Source organism: Bacillus rossius, chromosome 10, assembly GCF_032445375.1.
Source record: "Bacillus rossius redtenbacheri isolate Brsri chromosome 10, Brsri_v3, whole genome shotgun sequence".
In the NCBI taxonomy this organism is placed as follows: domain Eukaryota; kingdom Metazoa; phylum Arthropoda; class Insecta; order Phasmatodea; family Bacillidae; genus Bacillus; species Bacillus rossius.
Genome location: NC_086337.1, coordinates 51,259,365 through 51,278,602, shown reverse-complemented (window position 1 = coordinate 51,278,602; position 19,238 = coordinate 51,259,365). Strand labels below are relative to the sequence as shown.

Sequence of the window (19,238 nt, the reverse complement as noted above, 5' to 3'; positions counted from 1 at the left end):
CTATTGTTGGCCTTTATTTTGTTAAGAGTACATCACATTAGATAATTAAGTGCCCGACGTTGTACCATCCAATCATAGTCAGGGACCAATAACATCTCAGCTGCAATTGGTCTTATGCAATAGTTTACAAAAAAGACCAGGGTTGTAGTTAAACATCGCCTTTGAGAATTCATGCAATGTAACAAGCAGAAACACAAGGGCATTACATTATTTTTAAATCAAACGGACGGTCCCCGGGTAAAATGTAACAAGTCAAGAATTCACTTTTTGCAGGTGAAACAAAAAACTCTTAAATAAAAATTGAATTTAAATACTTACATTTTTCTTGCATTATTCTTTTATTTACCAACATAGTTGCCAATGATTAAAAATGCATTACATATTCTAAGTATACTTAAGAGTTTAAGTGACTTGTTCTCTAAAAATCACCAAAATGTGACTTGTTACCTTTTACCCGGAGACCGTCCAAACGTGGTGTTACCCGCCCCCCCCCCCCCAAAAAAAAAGGCCAACAAGTAGTTTGTAAGAGTACTAGACGTTTGTCCAATGAGATTCCTGAAATTTTCATACCCAATTTAACCTTCTTTGGGGATAATTTTTCAATAATCTTTGCTTTGTGCTCATGGAACTCCTATGCGAAATTCAATGCTTTCCGCTAGTTTAAGCTGTGCGTTTGTCCGTCAGTCAGTGTTGAAGAGTTTCCAGTTGTGAGACCGGCGTGATCGTCCAGTCCAACTGAAGTCAAGTGTCCGGGGGGGACCGTGTTTTTGGGGCAGCTTCGACGTGCGCGGGGGCCGCAACTTCGGCAAGGCGAAGCTGTGGTCGTCGCCGACGGCGTTCGGCCAGCGCGCCTACTTCCGCACGACGTCCAGCCCGGCGCAGCTTCTCGTGGACGACCTGCGGCTGAGCGACGAGGGCGTCTACCGCTGCCGCGTCGACTTCCGCGACTCGCCCACGCGCAACCTCAACATCAACCTCACCGTCATCGGTGAGTCGCCCGTCGACCTCTCCCCGCGGGCAAGCCCCTCCATTTCACAGACGAGAGAGCTGCACCCCAAGTTCCCCGAAGTTCCATGCTCGCTTCTTTTTCCCCCGTTCTATCTCATTGTATGAACCGGTACTTGGTAGTGGTGGTTCCTATCGCTTGGAGCAGGCTCCAAGGGCCCCTCAAGCCCGATGCGGAGTCGACGTGGTGAGCGACGACACAGCTCCGGTACTAGCCTGGAAAGTTGGGAGAGGTTGGGTAGACCTCCACCGGACCACGGGTTCACTGGGTGATTGAGGAGTCCCAGTGTGATGTGGGAGAATTGGGCAGGCGCCAGCAATGCTGCACCTTTTGAGCTTAGGGGTGCGGCCACTTGTCTAGTTAGCTGAGTGAGGTAGGGGGACTGTGGTGGTTCCTATGCTGGGATCGGTAGCCTCAGTCTCTGGGCATAGCCGCATCTCTAACGCCTTTCCATTTTGCGTATACGGCGTATCCGTATCCGTGCCCATGGGGGCCCCCAGCCTGGAAATCCTTATAGGATATGAAGGCTGGGTTATAAATAAGGAGGAGAGATCCTCATAACTTGTATAAACCGATGTGGCATTAAATTTTGCGGTAGATTAGGATAGGTTATAGCTACATCATAAATACTTTAAAAACATTGTGGACGGTTGGTTATATTAGGTAAGTATATAGCTAAATTTAAAAAATAACTTTAAAATCATTTTATGGTTGCTTAGCAAATAACTTTTTTAATATGTAAGCTATCTCAGGGCTAGGAAACCGTTTACATGATTTCACAGTATCTTTAATGTAGCCTTTCCTAACCAAATCAACCGTCCACAATGTTTCAAAGTATTTATAATGTAGCTAACCTAACCTAATTGACCGTTAGTTATCATGAATTGTATATTTATTTACAATGAACCAAAAAAAAAAAACCGAAGAAACACGATCGCGCGTTTGGCTCTCTCGTCTGTGAAAAGAAGGCTTACCCCTTTCCGCGCTCCCCCGGGGCGCTCCCTGCCGCAGTCGGGCGAGCATCCCCTTTCCAAGTTCCTCTCGCTCTTATCCTGATGCTCCAGCCGTCACACAGTCCTCTTCCGACACGTTTCATTACCCATATTTTACCCTCTTCACATTTATTCTTGTTCTTCCTATGGAAAAATCAAAGGAAATATAAAAATCTTCGACGGATATAATCGTGTTTATGGTCTACGGTGTTTTTTGTAGATCGGTAAAAAAATTTAATTATTAATGTTCAAGCTCACGGTATTCCGTATTTCATTGAGTTGAAGGACTTCATAAAAAAAAGACAAAAAAGAAGCATGGGCTGTGATAGCGTTTTCGATTTATATATTTCCTTTATTTTTTTTCAATAACCCAACTAAAGCTAGTTGTATTTGTAGGAAGAGTCCGATTTAGGGAGGACCTAGATGCGTCTCAGGCTGAAGACTGTAAGCCTAGTCATGCTGTGATTAATATTTTTTTTTTTGGGGGGGGGGGGGGGTAGAGTACTTGGACGTGAAGTCCGCTTACATATTTTTATCCATCGCTGGTTTTTTTGACCAGGGGCTACATGTATCCACCCAATGCTGCCGGTCAACACTTGAAAAAAAAAAAGAAAAAAAAAAAAGAGAACAGTTTGCCATGTGAATATGTGCCATTACAGTTTACATTTGTTCGGGACATACTCAGGTGAACAGTAGTTATATAACTACAGTAACGTATGGCATCATCACTTGGTAACTACACATACTAAGTCCAGAAATATAACATATAGTTAAACGCTGGGTTTTGCCGGCGCAAGCACAACAAAATGCAATACAGCTGTCTGCATCGTATTTAACGTTAATTGCTATCTATCGGCAGTGGGCGAAACTTCCAAAGTCCACTGACCATAGTGTTTTACAGTACTTGCCATGATATGAGCGCTTACAGAAGTTCTGTAATAATACAAAAAAAATGCGTTTAATACTGTTATCTTTCTTGTAACTATTAAGAAGAGACAGGTTAAAAAAAAATTGTAACTTTACAATATATATTTACTGTGTGTCAGAACATTCTTAACTAAATTAATTCTTAGTTATCGTAGATAATAATCCATATAGGTAATAAGTACTCTAAAGAGAAATAGTAGTCGCTGGTCACCCGCATCCGGTAAATGTTCACGGAAATGTACCTTATAATTCTCGTTAAGTTGTTACCTAATATCGAAACAAAACGTATCTGACCTCTTTTTTTTTTTTTAATGCGAATCTTTTCGTACTGTTTGTAGCTTTAAGTGTCAAACACGAACATTGCCGAACGTACACGAGGCATTCCCAAGCCGACGAAGGCCGAGAACGCCCATTGCACATATAACGGTAAGCTCTTTCGCATGTACGTCTGTCTAACAATATTTGTGACGTCACCCTGGAGCTATTTGGATTGTGGAGGTATAAGTGGTGTGCGTTAAAATGTGTTTACCTTTCGTCCAAGATGTAACTATGGGAAGATTTTTAAATTTTACGTCAGTTTGATTTCCACGAAAATAAAGTAGAAAAAACATATAAAAATATTGGCCTAACTATTTTTTTTCCAGTGTTTTATTTCCGTCTGTGGACGAGAGCAACGAGGACATGATATTGTGTCCAGATTAAATAGAGCTTGAAGTTATTTTTTATTAAAATATATTTACAATACAAATTTTGATTAAAATAAAGTAATAGGCTACATATGTTTTTGCAGCGACTCCCATTCTATTGGTTTCCACGAGAGTAATAAAATGGTTTGTATTTTAAAAAAATACAACCATCTATAATATCACGGTATTCAGAAAGAAAATAATCTATTCAGCCAAAATGGTTGAGGCCAAAAATTTGTTATTTAACTTCTTTCGAAATATCGTTACTTTAAAAGATCGGTTAGAACATTTGCAGTTTGTACAAATAGTGAAATAGAATATTATGAAGAATTATTCATGTTTCTTAATGATTCCACAGAAACCTGTTTTTATTAAATTACGGCTTTTTTTTTTTTTTACGTTTTAATTGCAACTTTGCCTGGCCGTTTTCCCGAGAGTGGAGAAAATGCATTCATCCACCCCCAACTGGTTATACCTTTTTAAAATAACGAAACAAAGGAGACGCCATTCCGAAGTATGAATACACTTTAAAATGGAATCTGACCAATATTTGTAAATGCTGTTTGACAGACTATTGCAACAAAAACATATCATTTAATTAACTGCAGTTATTTGTTTTCCGTTTTCAACCAAAATAACAGGGCACGTTTATAATTATGAAAAATTAATTATAAATCATCAAATGATGTAAGTAAACATAGGTAGGTAATTTATTCACGTGGCAATATGAGAAACATTAGTTAGTTAAATAAAACGTTGTCGACATTTATTCATTGTAGGCTGCATTGAACACTCAACATGCATGAGTATATTTACATCAAAATTAGAAAAGAGGCAAACGGTTTTAAAGCTAATAAAAATTAAACATTAAGTTTTAGTGAATAGCTTTAATAATAGTAAATAGTGCTCAATTCTAGTATATGCCAATTTCCCTCCCCCAATTTTTCCAACACTTTTCTTAAGATCATTTGCTATAAAATAACTTGATGTAATCACATGTTATCTTTGTTAAAGTTTTTTTTGTGTGTTTGCGAGAGTAAACTGAAAACCGCCAAGGTATAATTATAAACCCAAGAATTCTAATTTAAATGATCTTTATTTTACTTACTTTTTTTAAGTGTAAGCCGGTAGCGTAGGTCGAAATCAGAACGTAACGAAAAACGGAAAAGGGCAAAGATAAGGAATTGGTAAAAATAAGAGTGGCAGGGGAATAATAAAACAAAAATTGGCAAACTGTTAACTGTAAGAGACTCTTTGGAGGTTTCTCATCACCATGATTTTTTTTCTTAACAATTTTGGGCATTTAGTGTGAATAATATGTATCAAATGTTAGCTATTAAGTTACACAGAATACAGCAGCAGCGCTTGATGACATTTTTTTTGCATTATATCACACTTGCATACTGGCGCACTCACATACTTGCTCACTTCAGTACTACCGTACTCTGATACGTGAACACATTATTATCACACACTCGCATGCCTGTACACTCGCCCTTATGCTCGTTTACTTTCACACTTTACTACACACGTCAAAAACATTTGTGTACACAATACAAATTTTTCTATCCCTCTATATGTGAAGTTTCACTTCAAGCGAGCGTGACGGCCAGGTAACCATTTTATTTTTTTTTTAAATTTAATATTGCAAAGTTATTCAGTATTTATTCATCTACCAATTTTTTAAAAAAATTAGAATTTATAAGATTTAAAAATATATATATATTGTGTTCCGTTTTAAAGTTTTTCATTTTCCTGAGGGCATATAGATTTTCAACGTGTTTTCGCTCGCATCTGCACACAAGCAGAGGCGATGTGGAGGAGGGAAAGGGACAAAAAACCGCCCTCGCAGACACGCAGAGTTGAAATGCTATTCGTGCATGCATGCCCAATGCATGCATGCACGCATGCATAAGTGATATCGCGCGGATTTCGCAAAACACCGGCCACCATCTGCAGCCCCGCAACTTCCATCACGTTATTGCTCCCAAAGCTCCTCAATTCCCCTGACCAACCCACTTTGAAGTTTCAACACTTTGATGTTTTATTTTTCTTCTTCTTTTTTCTGGCGGTCCGTCCCGTTACCCGTGATGCTTCGCGCTCCTTTTCATCAACCGCCCGGCATGAAATGCTGCCTCGCTGCAGTGCGCCGTTTGAAGGGAATATTCACTCGGTTGTATGAAACGTGGATCAGCGTGTAGAAATTTTGGATGTCCGGATGGGTAGAGAGGTTCCCGGCAGTTTAGCAAAAAGAACGGCAGGAATTGGAATTGCAGACGAATCAGAAATGTAAATAAAATTTGATGCTCATTGGATATAATTAAAACAGTTAGTTGGATCAGATCGTTGTGTCTAGACGTATACTCGAAGCTGGCAACTTTAAATTAAAGACCAACAATATCATACATTTAAATATTTTTTTACTCTAGAAAACACGAGTATTAGAGTATGTATCATTATCGAAATGGAACAATGTTTTTTTTTAGATCGTAGCTACACAATTCGTAGGAAACCAAATTGTGCATCATATGTACTTGTATACGAAAATACGAAACTGACAGTTGACAGCAATATACGAAATACATACAAATTGTGTACCGTACGCGAGGAAGCTCTAATTTTTTTTTAAATATCTAAATGACTTTTAATAACGTTCTGTTTCGCAATGCGACGATAAACCTTCTTCGACAAGTGGACTAGGTCCCTATTGTCCACGATCGGAGTAGGTACTGACTTATAGGCTCCATAAACACGCCGCAGTCCGTCTCTGGCTGTCGGGGACTACCTCTATGTGGCTCTCTGACGTCAGAGCCTGAAGAAGTCACGTGTCTCGAACGGACTGCAAATTTGTCGGTTACAAGTACTGGGTGTGTGATAAAAATCTTCACTATTGCGGAATTGGTATAAAACTCATTAGCAGTGTGGACCTGGCCTTAACGGGAGTATGCCTAGATGAGAAATCTCTAAAAATATAATATATATCTACGGGTATTTTAATAACTGCCTGCGTTTGTGACGAAGCGAAAAACCTTCTTTGACAAGTAGAAAAATATTAACTACTCATATTAATGTACATAATAAACTAGGACACAAACATGATTATAAAATCATAATTATGAAGGGCCTGTACTTAAATTTATTGAGAATTCATGTGGCAAAAATTTGAAAATTTTGAATGAATAGGGGAATGGGGGATTGGGAAGGGGGGGGGGGCTTGGTCCTTGATATATCTGTAGCGACTTTAGTCTGCTTTCTTGACGATAAGAGCCGTAAAGGAGTATGAACCAATTTTTAAGTCTTTTGAACTAACAAATTTTACTTTTCACGAAGTGATGTTTCCTTTTTGACGTGTAAACATCTGAAGTCTCGGTATTCAACATTTGGTAGGAGTAATTGCGTGAGTGTAACGGAAGTCCATTGGAAAATAAATGTTTAAACACGCCATCTATAAAAGATGGTGGACCAGCGTGATTCATCCATGTATTTTGCTGTCGTGAACATCGCAGAATTTATACCACGCATATGTATTAAAAATAAAAAAATTAAATTAAAATAGAAGAAATATTCTTTAATAATTTTTAATATAATTTACAGTCATAAAAATAAAGGCAACTTACAAAATACGTAAGAATCCTGGCATTACAATATGGATAATCCTTGTTTAACATTGAAATATAGAGATAACATATACTATCAATCTTTATTTAAAACTAGGTAATGCCTCGCATCCATTGCAATGACTTATTCAATTTTCTTTAATCTGTTTGTCGTAGGTACACATATAAAAAGCATCTCTCTTTACCTTTCTCTAATCCTCTATCTCTCTATCAATATATCTCCATATCTCTCTCAACATCTCTCTCTTTATATATGCATCTATCCATCTCTATCCACATCTATATGTATCGCTACCTCTCTTTATCTTTCTAACTCTGTCTATATTAATCTCTATCTATATATCCCTATATATTTCCCACTGTCTTTATCTATCTCTCTCCCGTATATACCTATATCTCTCTATAGCTATAGCCTCTCTATAAATTCATATATATTTATCTATCCCTCAATTATATTCTCTTTACTTCGCTCTATCACACTCTATCTTTATATCTATCTATATTTCTCTCTCGTTCCGTTTTTATCTCTCTCTATATTTATCTCTCTTTACATTTTTATACCTATCTCTCTATCCCTCTCTTGTCACTCTATCTCTCTATATCAGACGCAGGCGGGTTCCAACCGCCGCGACCCGCCAATCCCTGCAGCATGGAGGGGTTAAACCTAAGCCGCACGCCGCCACGAGCAGCCCGCTCTAGCGAACGAGTTTTCTGCACCGTCCGCAAACCTATTCTTCGTCCTTTTAGCATGCTGCCTAGCAACCAGTTTTGCCCAAAACCCCCAATGCGGGTAAAAATGTCCAAGCGCCCGCCCTTGCTTAGTAGATATTTTCTACTCTTCCAACTCTTCTTCCTGAGCCAATCCCCTCCTAGCACATGATGCATGCTTCCTCTCCTGCATGGTTCATAACCTGCATGCTTAGAGCGTATATGCTTCGGCCTGAGACGCACTTAGAGTCTTTTCTACCCAGACCCCTCCCAAATACACTTAGTTATTAGTTAGGTTAGGGGGGGAAAAAAAGGCAGCTTGAAACTGAAGCCGTGAGCAGTGAGTCATGCGTCGGAGGTTCCCGTCCGCGAAAACCACGTGACGTGCCGTGTGTGTGCGAGGGGGGGGGGGGGGGAAGGAACGCCGGGCGTCGAGCCCGGGTCATCGATGCGTCGATTCGTTTGGCGCGCTGCCGCAGCCACAGTGGCCTCCCCTTCCTCCTGCTGCCGCCCGTGGGGCGATGGACGGAAATCCTTTCTGTCGCAAGACAAAAGCACGAGCACCCCCCTTCCCATCCCCCCTCTAGTTATTTCCGCCCTGGGCTCCGCGAACCAATTCTAGGAGGAGAGTTGGGCGGGGGTGGGGGGCACCTCATTACCGGAGGCGGCTACACCCCCGCCATCATGCTCCCACCCCGTACAGACATCGCAATTCCCCGGAGATCCCTTGGACCGAGTCAGCCAGCCGGTTCTTTCCTGGGGCAGCTGCGAGGGGGGGAGAGGACGAGAAAGACAACAAGCTCGGGCGATGAGTGGGAAATGTCAATACGGCACGTGACTCGGGAACAAAAGTCTCCCACACGCGTCCGACGGGTCCATTGGCCCGTGACCTCCCACCCCCTCCCTCCTTCTCCTCCTTTTTCGCTCACTCTCACTGGCGCGGCCCGCATCCCGGAGAGGAACATTTAGGTTGTCGACGAAAAAGGGAAAAAGGGGGGAGGGAGAAGGGAAAGTCTTCTTTAAAACATGAACATAAGAGAACAGACATGTTGGTTATCGGGGATGTGCTTATTGTGGTCGTAAGGAAGGAGAGAGATTTCTTCGATCTTCGGTTATTCCACCCACCCCCCTTCCCGCTCCCATTTTTTACTACATCCAAGCCTCTAGTGTAAGCTATAAATCAACGTTGTTTAATTTTTTTTATGGTTCCCGGAACCCAATTTTGCTGCAGTACTTGCTTTAGCACCAGGTTACTCATTTGTGTGGTTTCATCGTTGCAGCTTATTTCGACGAGGCCTAGAACCACATTAAAATATTTTAATTCTTGTCAGATCATTCCAATCATGAAACAAGGGGCCACTTTTATTTTTTCCGGTTCACGATGAGGCGATATTTGCGTGCCAAAGATCAAAGTTCTGTAAAAAAATTTTTTAAGAATTGTTACTATATGGTAATCATAATTTTTGAAGACTAATGTGTTATTGTTCAAGTAATACATAAAAATTCATGCATTCCACATTAATGAACGTATTCTACATATACACTGTTCTAATTTGGATTAATAAGAAATTTTTTTATTTTTTTTGAAAAACGTTTTACAAGAAAATTTAAAAAAAAAAAATGTTTTTCATCTTACGTATCTGAAAGCTTGCATCGGAAAAAATTCGGAACCCCTTTAAACCAGTTTGAGGGGGCTGTAATCGATAAAGTGATTGACGCCATGAAGAGAGTGTTGCGAACATTACGCAACAAAGACAGCTGGTGAGAGCCTGAAACAACTTACATCTACCCCGAACAGGTCTGTCGACGAGGTAACCAACCACGGCAAGCTGTCACGGGCGAAAAAGCTTTCAGACAGCTGATAACATTGTGTCCCGCTCCAGGTCATATGCTTTGCTTAATAATCAATGCACAGGCCAGTAGCGACTCCGCCGGGAGCTTCGTCCGCGCTACCCGGCGAATGGGAAAGTAGTGCTTCCAAGAATACATCACACTAATGAAGTACACATGTATTTTTTTTTTGTTTCATACAAAACAAATGTTACGCCATGTGTTGGAACACAAAGTTCGTAAACTGAACAAAACTCTTTTTTGAGAACAAAGTGCATTTTTAATTATTTTCTTATACTCCGACGAACCAAATTTTACATCATAGCTGATAGTAATAATTTCTTAAACCGTGTTTTTTTTTTTTACTTTGTAAACAAAAATATTTATTTTTTTATCTTATCAAACTTTCATGTACATTTCACAGAAAATGATATTACTTTTTCCCCAAAACTATTTACTAGCAAGATCTAAAAAATTTAGAAACTTGATTGTTGAACGCCTGAATATCTTTAAGACATTATTTGTTTAAGATGAGTTTTATTTTCTCTTATGAAGTTATTTAACATAAGTTAAATAACATATATCTAAAGTTCGCAAATTTATTAATTTTTTTTTAAAAATATGTCTGCTGAATGTTCGTTTTAAACTGAAACTCTTGAATACACAAGGCGTTTAAAGAAAAAACCGGAATTGTTTGGTTCGCAACTGAGTCCGTGTTAATCATCCGCTAATTCTGAGCTCACTTCGCTCTGTCTAATATGCCATGCAATTAGCTGTTTGCAAATAACCCTGCAACGTTAAAATCTGAAAAAAATATATTTCGTGGGAAATTAAAATAAGTGATCCCATTTAAAAAAACCCATATTATTTTAAAATATTTGACGCTTTTTTTTCGAGCCTGAAAGAAGTACATCCAGAAGCAGATTCATTCAGCAACGCATCAACAGAATGGAAGGCGACTTAGCACTATTATTTAACAAAGTAAATCTAAACTTTATAAAAAAAAAAAATTTCTAGTTGAAAAGTTATATCCCTTACTTTCATTCACATTAAATATCGTGTTTTTAAACTTTTTCAAAAACGATTTTATGCTATTTTGGTTTAAGAATTTTTTTGAATTATATATATTTTTTTAATATTTGTGGGTAATTTTATATCCTCCTTGGATACCCACCCGAGTACATCAGTTGGTTTGACGCTCTGTGAGTGAATGAATAAACAAAATATAGCTTAAAATCAATAATTTTCATTTATTTTTCAAGCGAATGCATAAGTTATAATCGGTAGGTACTAAACTGCCTGCTTCATTTGGATGATGCCAAGGGTAGGTATATGTTTTTGACCAAGTTAATGGCTTCAAAATAAAAATTATTTTTTTTAATACGCGCGACATTTTAATGTTGTGCTCGTGAACCGGCAACGTACCTTTGAACCTCACTCGGAGTTCAACCTTTATACGCCTCCCGTTTCGGGGGAGAGAAAAAAAAAAGATATATATACACACGTAAAAAAACCTAACCATCCACGTTGCGTCACCGGCTTAACAAAATCAATGATGATATTCATTTTTTTTTTCCCCACCTCCTGTCACACACATGCGCGCGCGTGTTTTGCGTGCTACGCGTCCTTTCCACCTGCGGCGAGACGCGTCGATAGCAAATGGCGATCGTATGTCAAGGAGGGGGTTGTTTGAGGGGGAGGGGGAAGGTAAAAGAGAGGACAGGGTCGCTACACAGAAATAATAAAAAAAAAAATATCTAATACGCCTCGGCTGCGTTCTCCCTGAGGGCAGCCGCAGAACGCCACGGGCTCAATTTGTGTTACGTAAAAATTGATTTATGGGGGTGTTCATATGTAGGCTATATCCCATTCCAGGTCGTTATTTTATGTCTTCGTTCCTCGCGGTTTTAAACATGCTGATATTGAGTGGCCGAACCTACTCAAAAAATGAATATGTATGTCGCATCCTTTTACCACAATTATCTTGCGAAGTTACATTTTTTAAAGGTTTTCGTGCGGTATGGATAAGGAGAATGAAATAAAATATTAAATCCAGAATTATTTTGGTTTAAAGTAATACTGTCTTTAATTTGATATGGTTTAATTTCTTTCGGGGAAAAAAAATTAATTTTACATAGTCTTTTAAAATCCTCAAAATTTATATGATTAAAAATGGCGAAATAAAACTAGATCAATTAAAACAATATCATGTAGTAGCCACCAGCATCGCCTTCAAAGAAAAAAAATCAGTTATTTATTCATTTTCGTTCTCCTTACCCATACTGCACAAACGTTTTAAAAATTTAACTTTGCCAGCTAATTATACAAAACATATGTCATATTATACGTAAATATAAAATAATGACCTGGAATGTGACATACCCCTTTAATTACTAAGTTAATTGAGCTAAAAGTTGCATACACACAATGGCCGATATTGTGGCACTAGGTTAAATGTATGTCCACTTGATAGCGCAGTAACATAGTATGTCGGTCAAATATTTTTTTCCCTTAATATAGTGGGTCATTTTACCTACACAGCTATGTCAATAACTTTTTTTTTTTTTTTGCTGTTTAACTCATTTTTGCACAACACCTTTCAATTAGTTAACTTTCCGCTCGCAGAGAGCGCTGCGAGCCAAAAAAAAAGAGGAGGGGAGAACCCTACAGTTCACGTGGATTACAGCCCCAACCGTAAAGTTCCGAAACTCACCGAAGTTTTCCGATCGCTTGTAAAAAAAAAAAAAAAACACCATATTGCTAGGATTTGTAGCTTTATTTTACGGCCATAGAGTATGTTAAATAACGTTAACCTTACGGAAACAACCTTTCATTTTAGTTACGATATCCCCCTGTTTAAAAAAATTCAAAAGATTTAATATGTATTACACTCAATGAACATAACCTAACCTTTCACTTCGGTGAACTTCGGATCTTTTCGGTTTGTGGTTGTGGATTTCATCGCTGTGAACTGTAGGCACTCCGATCCGGGGCGGGGGGGGGGGGGGGGGTCGAGTGCATTGAAGGGCAGCGGGCTGATGAAAGGACGATGAATGGGTGTTAATCCCCCCCCCCTTGAAAGAAAAAGCCCCTCCCTAAGGGGGGTCCGCTTGCGTTTGCAATATCGTAACTGCGAAACGGGAATGATAGGCCTACGTGTAATTCTGCGGTCCCCTTTTCCCCCTGGGAAAATTCGCACCTGAATTGCCTGGTACCTTAATTCACGGAGCAAAAAACTGTCGGGAGAAGGCATGTAGTTGAAGTCACTTTCTACCTCCATGTCGCACCACGCTAGACGCTGCGGAAATGTTGCTCTGCTGAACCTGATTATGGTTAATTAATAATAAAAATAGAGCGTGTTTGTCTGTAGTTTGCATCGCGCGCAGACGGTAAGGTCTAAAGTCATAACTATTGATACGTGGGTTTTCCAGGAGGAGTCATTTTGCACTTTGAAGCGATTTCTTCGAAACTCATTTTGTTCTGACGATTTTTTTTTCAGTTTCTTTTTATATAATCTCCAAGGCAAAGTATTGTTAATGATGCTTTCTTCATCTCCTAGCAAAAGCTATTACATTGTTTATGCTTCATTCACTTTGGGAAAATAATACGCTCTTTCTGGAATAATATTTGCCATCATATTGAAAACGCATTGATTAAATAGTTGCGAATGTGAAACCACAAATTTAGAAATAACAAATTAATTTCTACTATTCACTAAATTAAACAGGGAAATTAAGCACTCTAAAAAGCAAGCTTGTGTGTAAGTGCATTTAGACACTTAAATCTACGTGCGGTATTAGACCAATGTAGGGCCTAAACATTGTGAAAATTGTAACAATTGACAAATATATAAATTAAAGAAACTTATGATATTTTAATTGGTTTTTATAAAGGTGCACGTTAAAAAGAGCAATTAATTTAAATACAAATTAAAGTATAACTGATGTATGACTTTGAATAATTACTTTTATAACAGTTTCTGAATATCATTTAATTTTTTATAAAAAAAAAAATTCCTCGAAGTGCCATGCCTCATACCTGAAATTTCTATTCTCAGCTCTCTCTGTGTCCCCCTTCCTTTCCTCCCTTCATTCTTCTCGACACTTTACGGACTCGTGCCGCCGGCAACAAAAGAAACGGATTCCACAAAAGAGCGTCGGCCCTCGTGGCAAATAGTAAAAAAAAAAAAAAAAATAACATAGATACGGGAAGGCGCCGCAGTTAATACAGTGCCGTGTGAGAAGGGGGAAAAAAAGGGGGAGGGGGGAGAGAGCGAAGCACAAGCCAGGCACGTGAGGAAGAGAAAAGCTCGAAAGGGAGGCAGAGGTAGGAATTGTGAGTTTTTGGTACGTTGATGGGGGGAGGAGGGAGGAAAGTGTGGAGGTTACAGTAAATAGTATCGCGGTGAAATTAAAACAATGATAAAGAGCTGCGTTCGCGGAGAGAGAGAGGAAGAGAGGAGGCAGAGACGGTTGAGGAATAAAGAGCCATTGTTTCAGCCCAAAAAGCGGCAAATCCTTTCCCTCATGGGATCCTGGGAGGTATTTTGGGGGGTGGGGTGGGAAGGGAGGGGTTAAAGCTTCCACCACCGACGAACGCATCGGCCATTGTCCGCGCCTTCCCAATACGACAAATTGAAAATCCCTTTTCAGGCGCAAGGGGGCCCCTGTGCGGAACAATTTGCTTTTCAAACTTGCCCCACAACCCTCTCCACCAGATTTTTTTTTTAATCGGCGTCGATTTAGAGGAAGGTGAGGGGCGAGGCGCCCGTAGCGCCACCTTGCTGCTGCTGCGGAATGGTGCTACGAGGCGAACCCGGCCGATGTGAAGCGATATATATGTAATGTCGCCGATCCGGACTCGAAACACGCAAGGCATTGCCGAGTCACTGGTCGAGGCGTACGAATCGTCCAGGCCCTCCGATGGAAGAGATGCACACCATCTTATATATATATATATATATATATAAAGCTTGAGAAGAAAAAAAAATATGAAAGTGAAAAAGTCTAACAGAACTGAAAATTTCAAGTGATTTGCGTCTTTAATGACATTAATCGAAGCAATGTAAAAACAAAATTACCCCAAAATTTACGAATAGCAACCTCACTTGTTTTGCAAAATAATCGTCAATAATATTGTGGTATTTTGAAAAAAAAAAAAATCCTATTTCATGCATATTGGTCTAAGGTCACGACTTAAATCGACCTTACCGTGCAAAGTTTCATAATAAAATTTTTGTGTTTCACACAATATAAGATTTGCCTGGTTTTGCTAAGGCAATCCCTGTACCATTGTGTTCGCAATAAAAATATCTGCATTTTTTTTGGTATAATTATTATATACCGAAACTAGATAGGGTAAACACACGGTTACCTGATTGCACCAAGTGGCATTTCATTGTTGCCTATAAAAACGTAGTCAACCTTACTTTGAAGATTTATTTACATCTGTTACTCTTGATTGGTGCTAAACTTTTAAAGGTACGGTATAACAGTAACTATAAAAATGTTATAGTTTTTAAATAAAAATAGTTGTGCAGGGATATGGAGCGGCAATCCTAGCAACTATTTTTTTTTTAATTTTACCTTTTTCTAGCATAACCCAGCAGAATGTGTTCTGTTAGTGTTTCTTTATTTGCCTATATATATATATATTTATATCAATTTGAGAGATATATATATTTATATCAATTTGGTATATATATATATATATATATATATATTTATATATATATCAAATTGATGGCTTGAATGTAATATAGATGTTATAAAGTATTAGAAAAAGTATTCCATTTTTAATTCACTTACCAAATACTAATCAGTCACAATAATTATTTCTTGTAATTTATGATACAGTGCAGCGCAATCTAGTGGCGAGTTATAGCAAAATGGTGAGTGTGGAAATCTTTTCCGTGTTCAAACACACACACACATATACATTAACATATACATATAAATCTTCACTGAGATCGGTCAAACGGTAATGCACTTTATCAATGTCATACATACCAACATCCTATTATATGTATATATAGATTACAATATATATTCAACACTGATATATAACACATAGCACAAATCAAACAATTCCTTTTAGATGTGTTAAAAGCATAATAAATGGCGGTTTTCAATCTAAAACCCCATAATTAGCATTTTCATTTGAAAATCTCGAAATTAGCATAAATATTAGAGTTAAGTATGGAATTTTCAGTATGAACGGGGAAACCACGCGTTTCCAGGCGTTTATGACGTTTAATCGTTTTTAGTTCATTCCCCGCTCTTTAAAGTAGACTACACAAATCTTAAAGTAGGTTCATTATATCACACCAACGCATAGAGAATATTTTTTTAGTTTATTTTCAAAAGTGTTCGAATATAGCATAGATTCACGCAGGTGGGTTCAAGACAAAATTCTTCGAGTTGAAAATTCCACGTAGTAAAAATCTTATTATCTCCCTCACGTTTCGAACACGTGACATTGGGTTCGCGAAACTAGCTACCTACCCACATCATAGGTAATTACGGAAATTCAGTCACCGACACAATAAGCTGTTTCCATGAATTCTTTTTTAGAAATGCTATTATTACATATCATAATAGGCTTCACTGGTTATAGTAAGCTGATCCACGCATTCTGCTGCCAATTATATTTTTATTTTAAATATTCTCTTATATAAAGACCAATACAAAGATGTATTATTTGGGATAAATGTGAAGAAACATTTCAAATATCAGAATATATTCAAAAATTTGTATTTGTACAAGCCGTGGAAACACAAGAAAAATACGGTTTTATGATTTTGACGCAATTCGTGAATTTCCACCGACAGTAAATTAATTAATGTTCTGGTGAAATGTTTTGCAGCATGTTATTAAAAAAATCTTTACATTGAATATGTCAGATTTTTTTTCAAAATCATGGTAAGAAAATTATATATATATATATACACATGGACAGGTAAGATTAAGGCTTATGATACTAAACCTTAGCATTGATGTAAGTATACGAAATAATCATCACTAAAATTCAGTTTTAAATGCTCGTAATTTGGAGAGTCAGTAAAAGTTTTTATCAATAACGCTTTATAACAGGTAAATTGGGGCACCCACGTTTTTTTTTTTTGCAGCAACATGAACGCTGTAACTTGAAGTAACAAAAAAACACAGAAGTTATTTCTTTATGACGCGTGACCTGTCGAAAATACGTTTCCACACGAACAAAGCTCCTTTCATCGTTCTTGCAGTCGCAGCTGTTTCCGGGCTGGTCAATAAAATAGCATTCTAAGCACCAAACTTACCTTTGTCGACTTTGGAGTGAGCAGCGCGGATAATTTTTTTTCTTTCTTTCCCCCCAAAAATGTGGGACTGTTGAGGTAAAGTTGAAGAAAGGCTCGGCCACACATTCACCCTACCGAACACTTCTTTATTTTTATTCTTTTCTTTCGAGATTTATCTCACGTCCGCCATCTCCCTTTTGTTCGCCTCTTTCGTTCCGCCCGACCATGGAGACGCACGACCGGCCACTAAGCGAACTGCGTTCGACTCCTTTTATGCGGAGTCAATTTTCCCGCCCGACGTATTTTCCGGTAGGAATTATTAAAGCCCCTAAGTTTCCTCGCTTTCGAAGCGATAAGGGCGACATCTTAACGTTCATCAAGTTGCCCCCATCATCCTTCACAACACACAACCAGGCGCACTGCAAAGTTCTAGTTGAAGTTATACTTCTAATGCGACTTCCAACAAGGTTGCGTTAACCGTTTAACGCTACCATGGAGAATAACGCTACCATGGAGAATTATTTTCATGCAATTAAAAACTATTTTTTAATGATGCCAAAGAAGTATAACTTCTCACGCGCGTACCTAAGTACACGCACCCATTTTTTATCAGTACTTTCAGAAATGTCTGCTTTTACAAGATTAACAGATCCGCTGATGTAAAATTGATGCAGTTTTTTTTTAAATTAATAAGAAATTTAAAATTCGTGTTCGTTGCACCCCTAGCTGAAAGTTTAGGTGGAGTATATCGTACCCACTTACCCCCAAGTTCCCAATACAACGTGCGTACGGAGATTTGAATTTGCTGTGTCCGAATGTGGGACAAGGAACGGTCAAAATGTGTGGTAAAATAGTAAATCAAGAGCTCTTTATGAGTCGTTTCGTAGCTAGCAGACTTGTATATTAAATTTTGAAGCTGCAGTTATGTCGAATACTAGAAAGACATTGGAAGAGGTTTATAATAATAAGAGATAGTGATTCATCACAAAAAAATTTTTTGAGACAAGATATTCTGCAATCCATCTGAATTTATGTTTACTGTCGTGGTTGGAAGAAATATGTTCTACGGGGGTATTGTGCTAAATAAGTTGGTTCGCATACTTACAGATAGCGCTAGCTGTATGCATGACCATGCAGTTTCCAACTTATGAATAAATATTTTGTGGCCTCAAGTAATTCTGACGGGAAGTTTACAGTTGTCAGGTATGAGAGCCACGCCCGAACATCTCCGAAGTTCTCCGACGTTTCCCGATCTCTCGTTAAAAGTAACTCCATATTGCAAGGTTTTATATATTTTACGGTCATTGGGAAATTTTAATAAACCTAGTCTAACCTAACCAACCTTTCGTTTTAGTTACGGCAATTTAACCTAATCCGATCCCCCGGAAAAGACCGTGATCGAACATTAGCTAAACTTTTCCTTCGTTAACTTTAGAACACTTCGGGTTTTGGTCGTCGCTTTCATCCCTGTGAACTATAGGATATACCATTCTAACAGTAAGTCTTTGTTAAACAGTTGTTTGCTCATAATTATAAGAATTTCCCAAAAAAAAATGGTGTTGCTTCAACACGACAATACGTCGGTGAATTCAAGCCGTGTCGCTCGTCAAACAATTTGTTTGTGCTGCGATTTGAACTGCTTCCGCATCATGGCTATTCAGCACTTCCGGTTTCCCTCTGACTACCATACATTTCCGAAACTCAACATTTTCTGGCAAGACGAAGAGTTCAGTATCATGAAGTGGTCATGCGAGAAGTAAAAGAGTATTTTCCGAGCCTAGAAGAAAAAACATTTTCGCGATGGAATCGCGAAGCTGGCGAAACGTTGTAGCCAGCGCTGTGGTCTTCGAGGGAACTACTTAAAAAAATTAAAGTTTGTTAAAAAAAAAACTCAAATTGTATTATAAAATCAAGGGAATCGCGAAAAAAAAATCCTCGTACGTAACGTAGTTACTTTAATAAAAAAAATTACAGACGTTCTGTATTGCAGTAATTTTTTTTCCTCATTGGCTGATTCAATTGCTGAATCAGCTTCTTTTACGAGCGCTTATAAGAAGAGAAAAATTTAAAGTAATGATAATATCCCTTAAAATAAGTAACAGTAGTACTTTATAAAGCGATAAATCTTATTGTGAATATGTTTGTTCGAATAAAAGAGCCAGTCTTTGTATCATGGACAACATTAAACCAAACAAA

General features: G+C 38.3%; 2 protein-coding genes across 2 annotated transcripts in view; one reads left to right on the top strand and one right to left on the bottom strand.

The window, feature by feature from the left end:
* LOC134536131 (E3 ubiquitin-protein ligase sina-like) overlaps positions 1 to 19,238 on the bottom strand; it is a 932,635-nt gene that overhangs the window by 623,191 nt on the left and 290,206 nt on the right. The gene's annotated exons all lie outside the window — the stretch shown is intronic.
* Positions 1 to 19,238, top strand: part of LOC134536129 (protein turtle homolog A-like) — a 258,254-nt gene that overhangs the window by 159,097 nt on the left and 79,919 nt on the right. Inside the window, exon 3 of the mRNA XM_063375714.1 lies at positions 777 to 988. Coding sequence (XP_063231784.1) covers positions 777 to 988 — 212 coding nt within the window. The remainder of the gene's footprint in view (positions 1 to 776; positions 989 to 19,238) is intronic.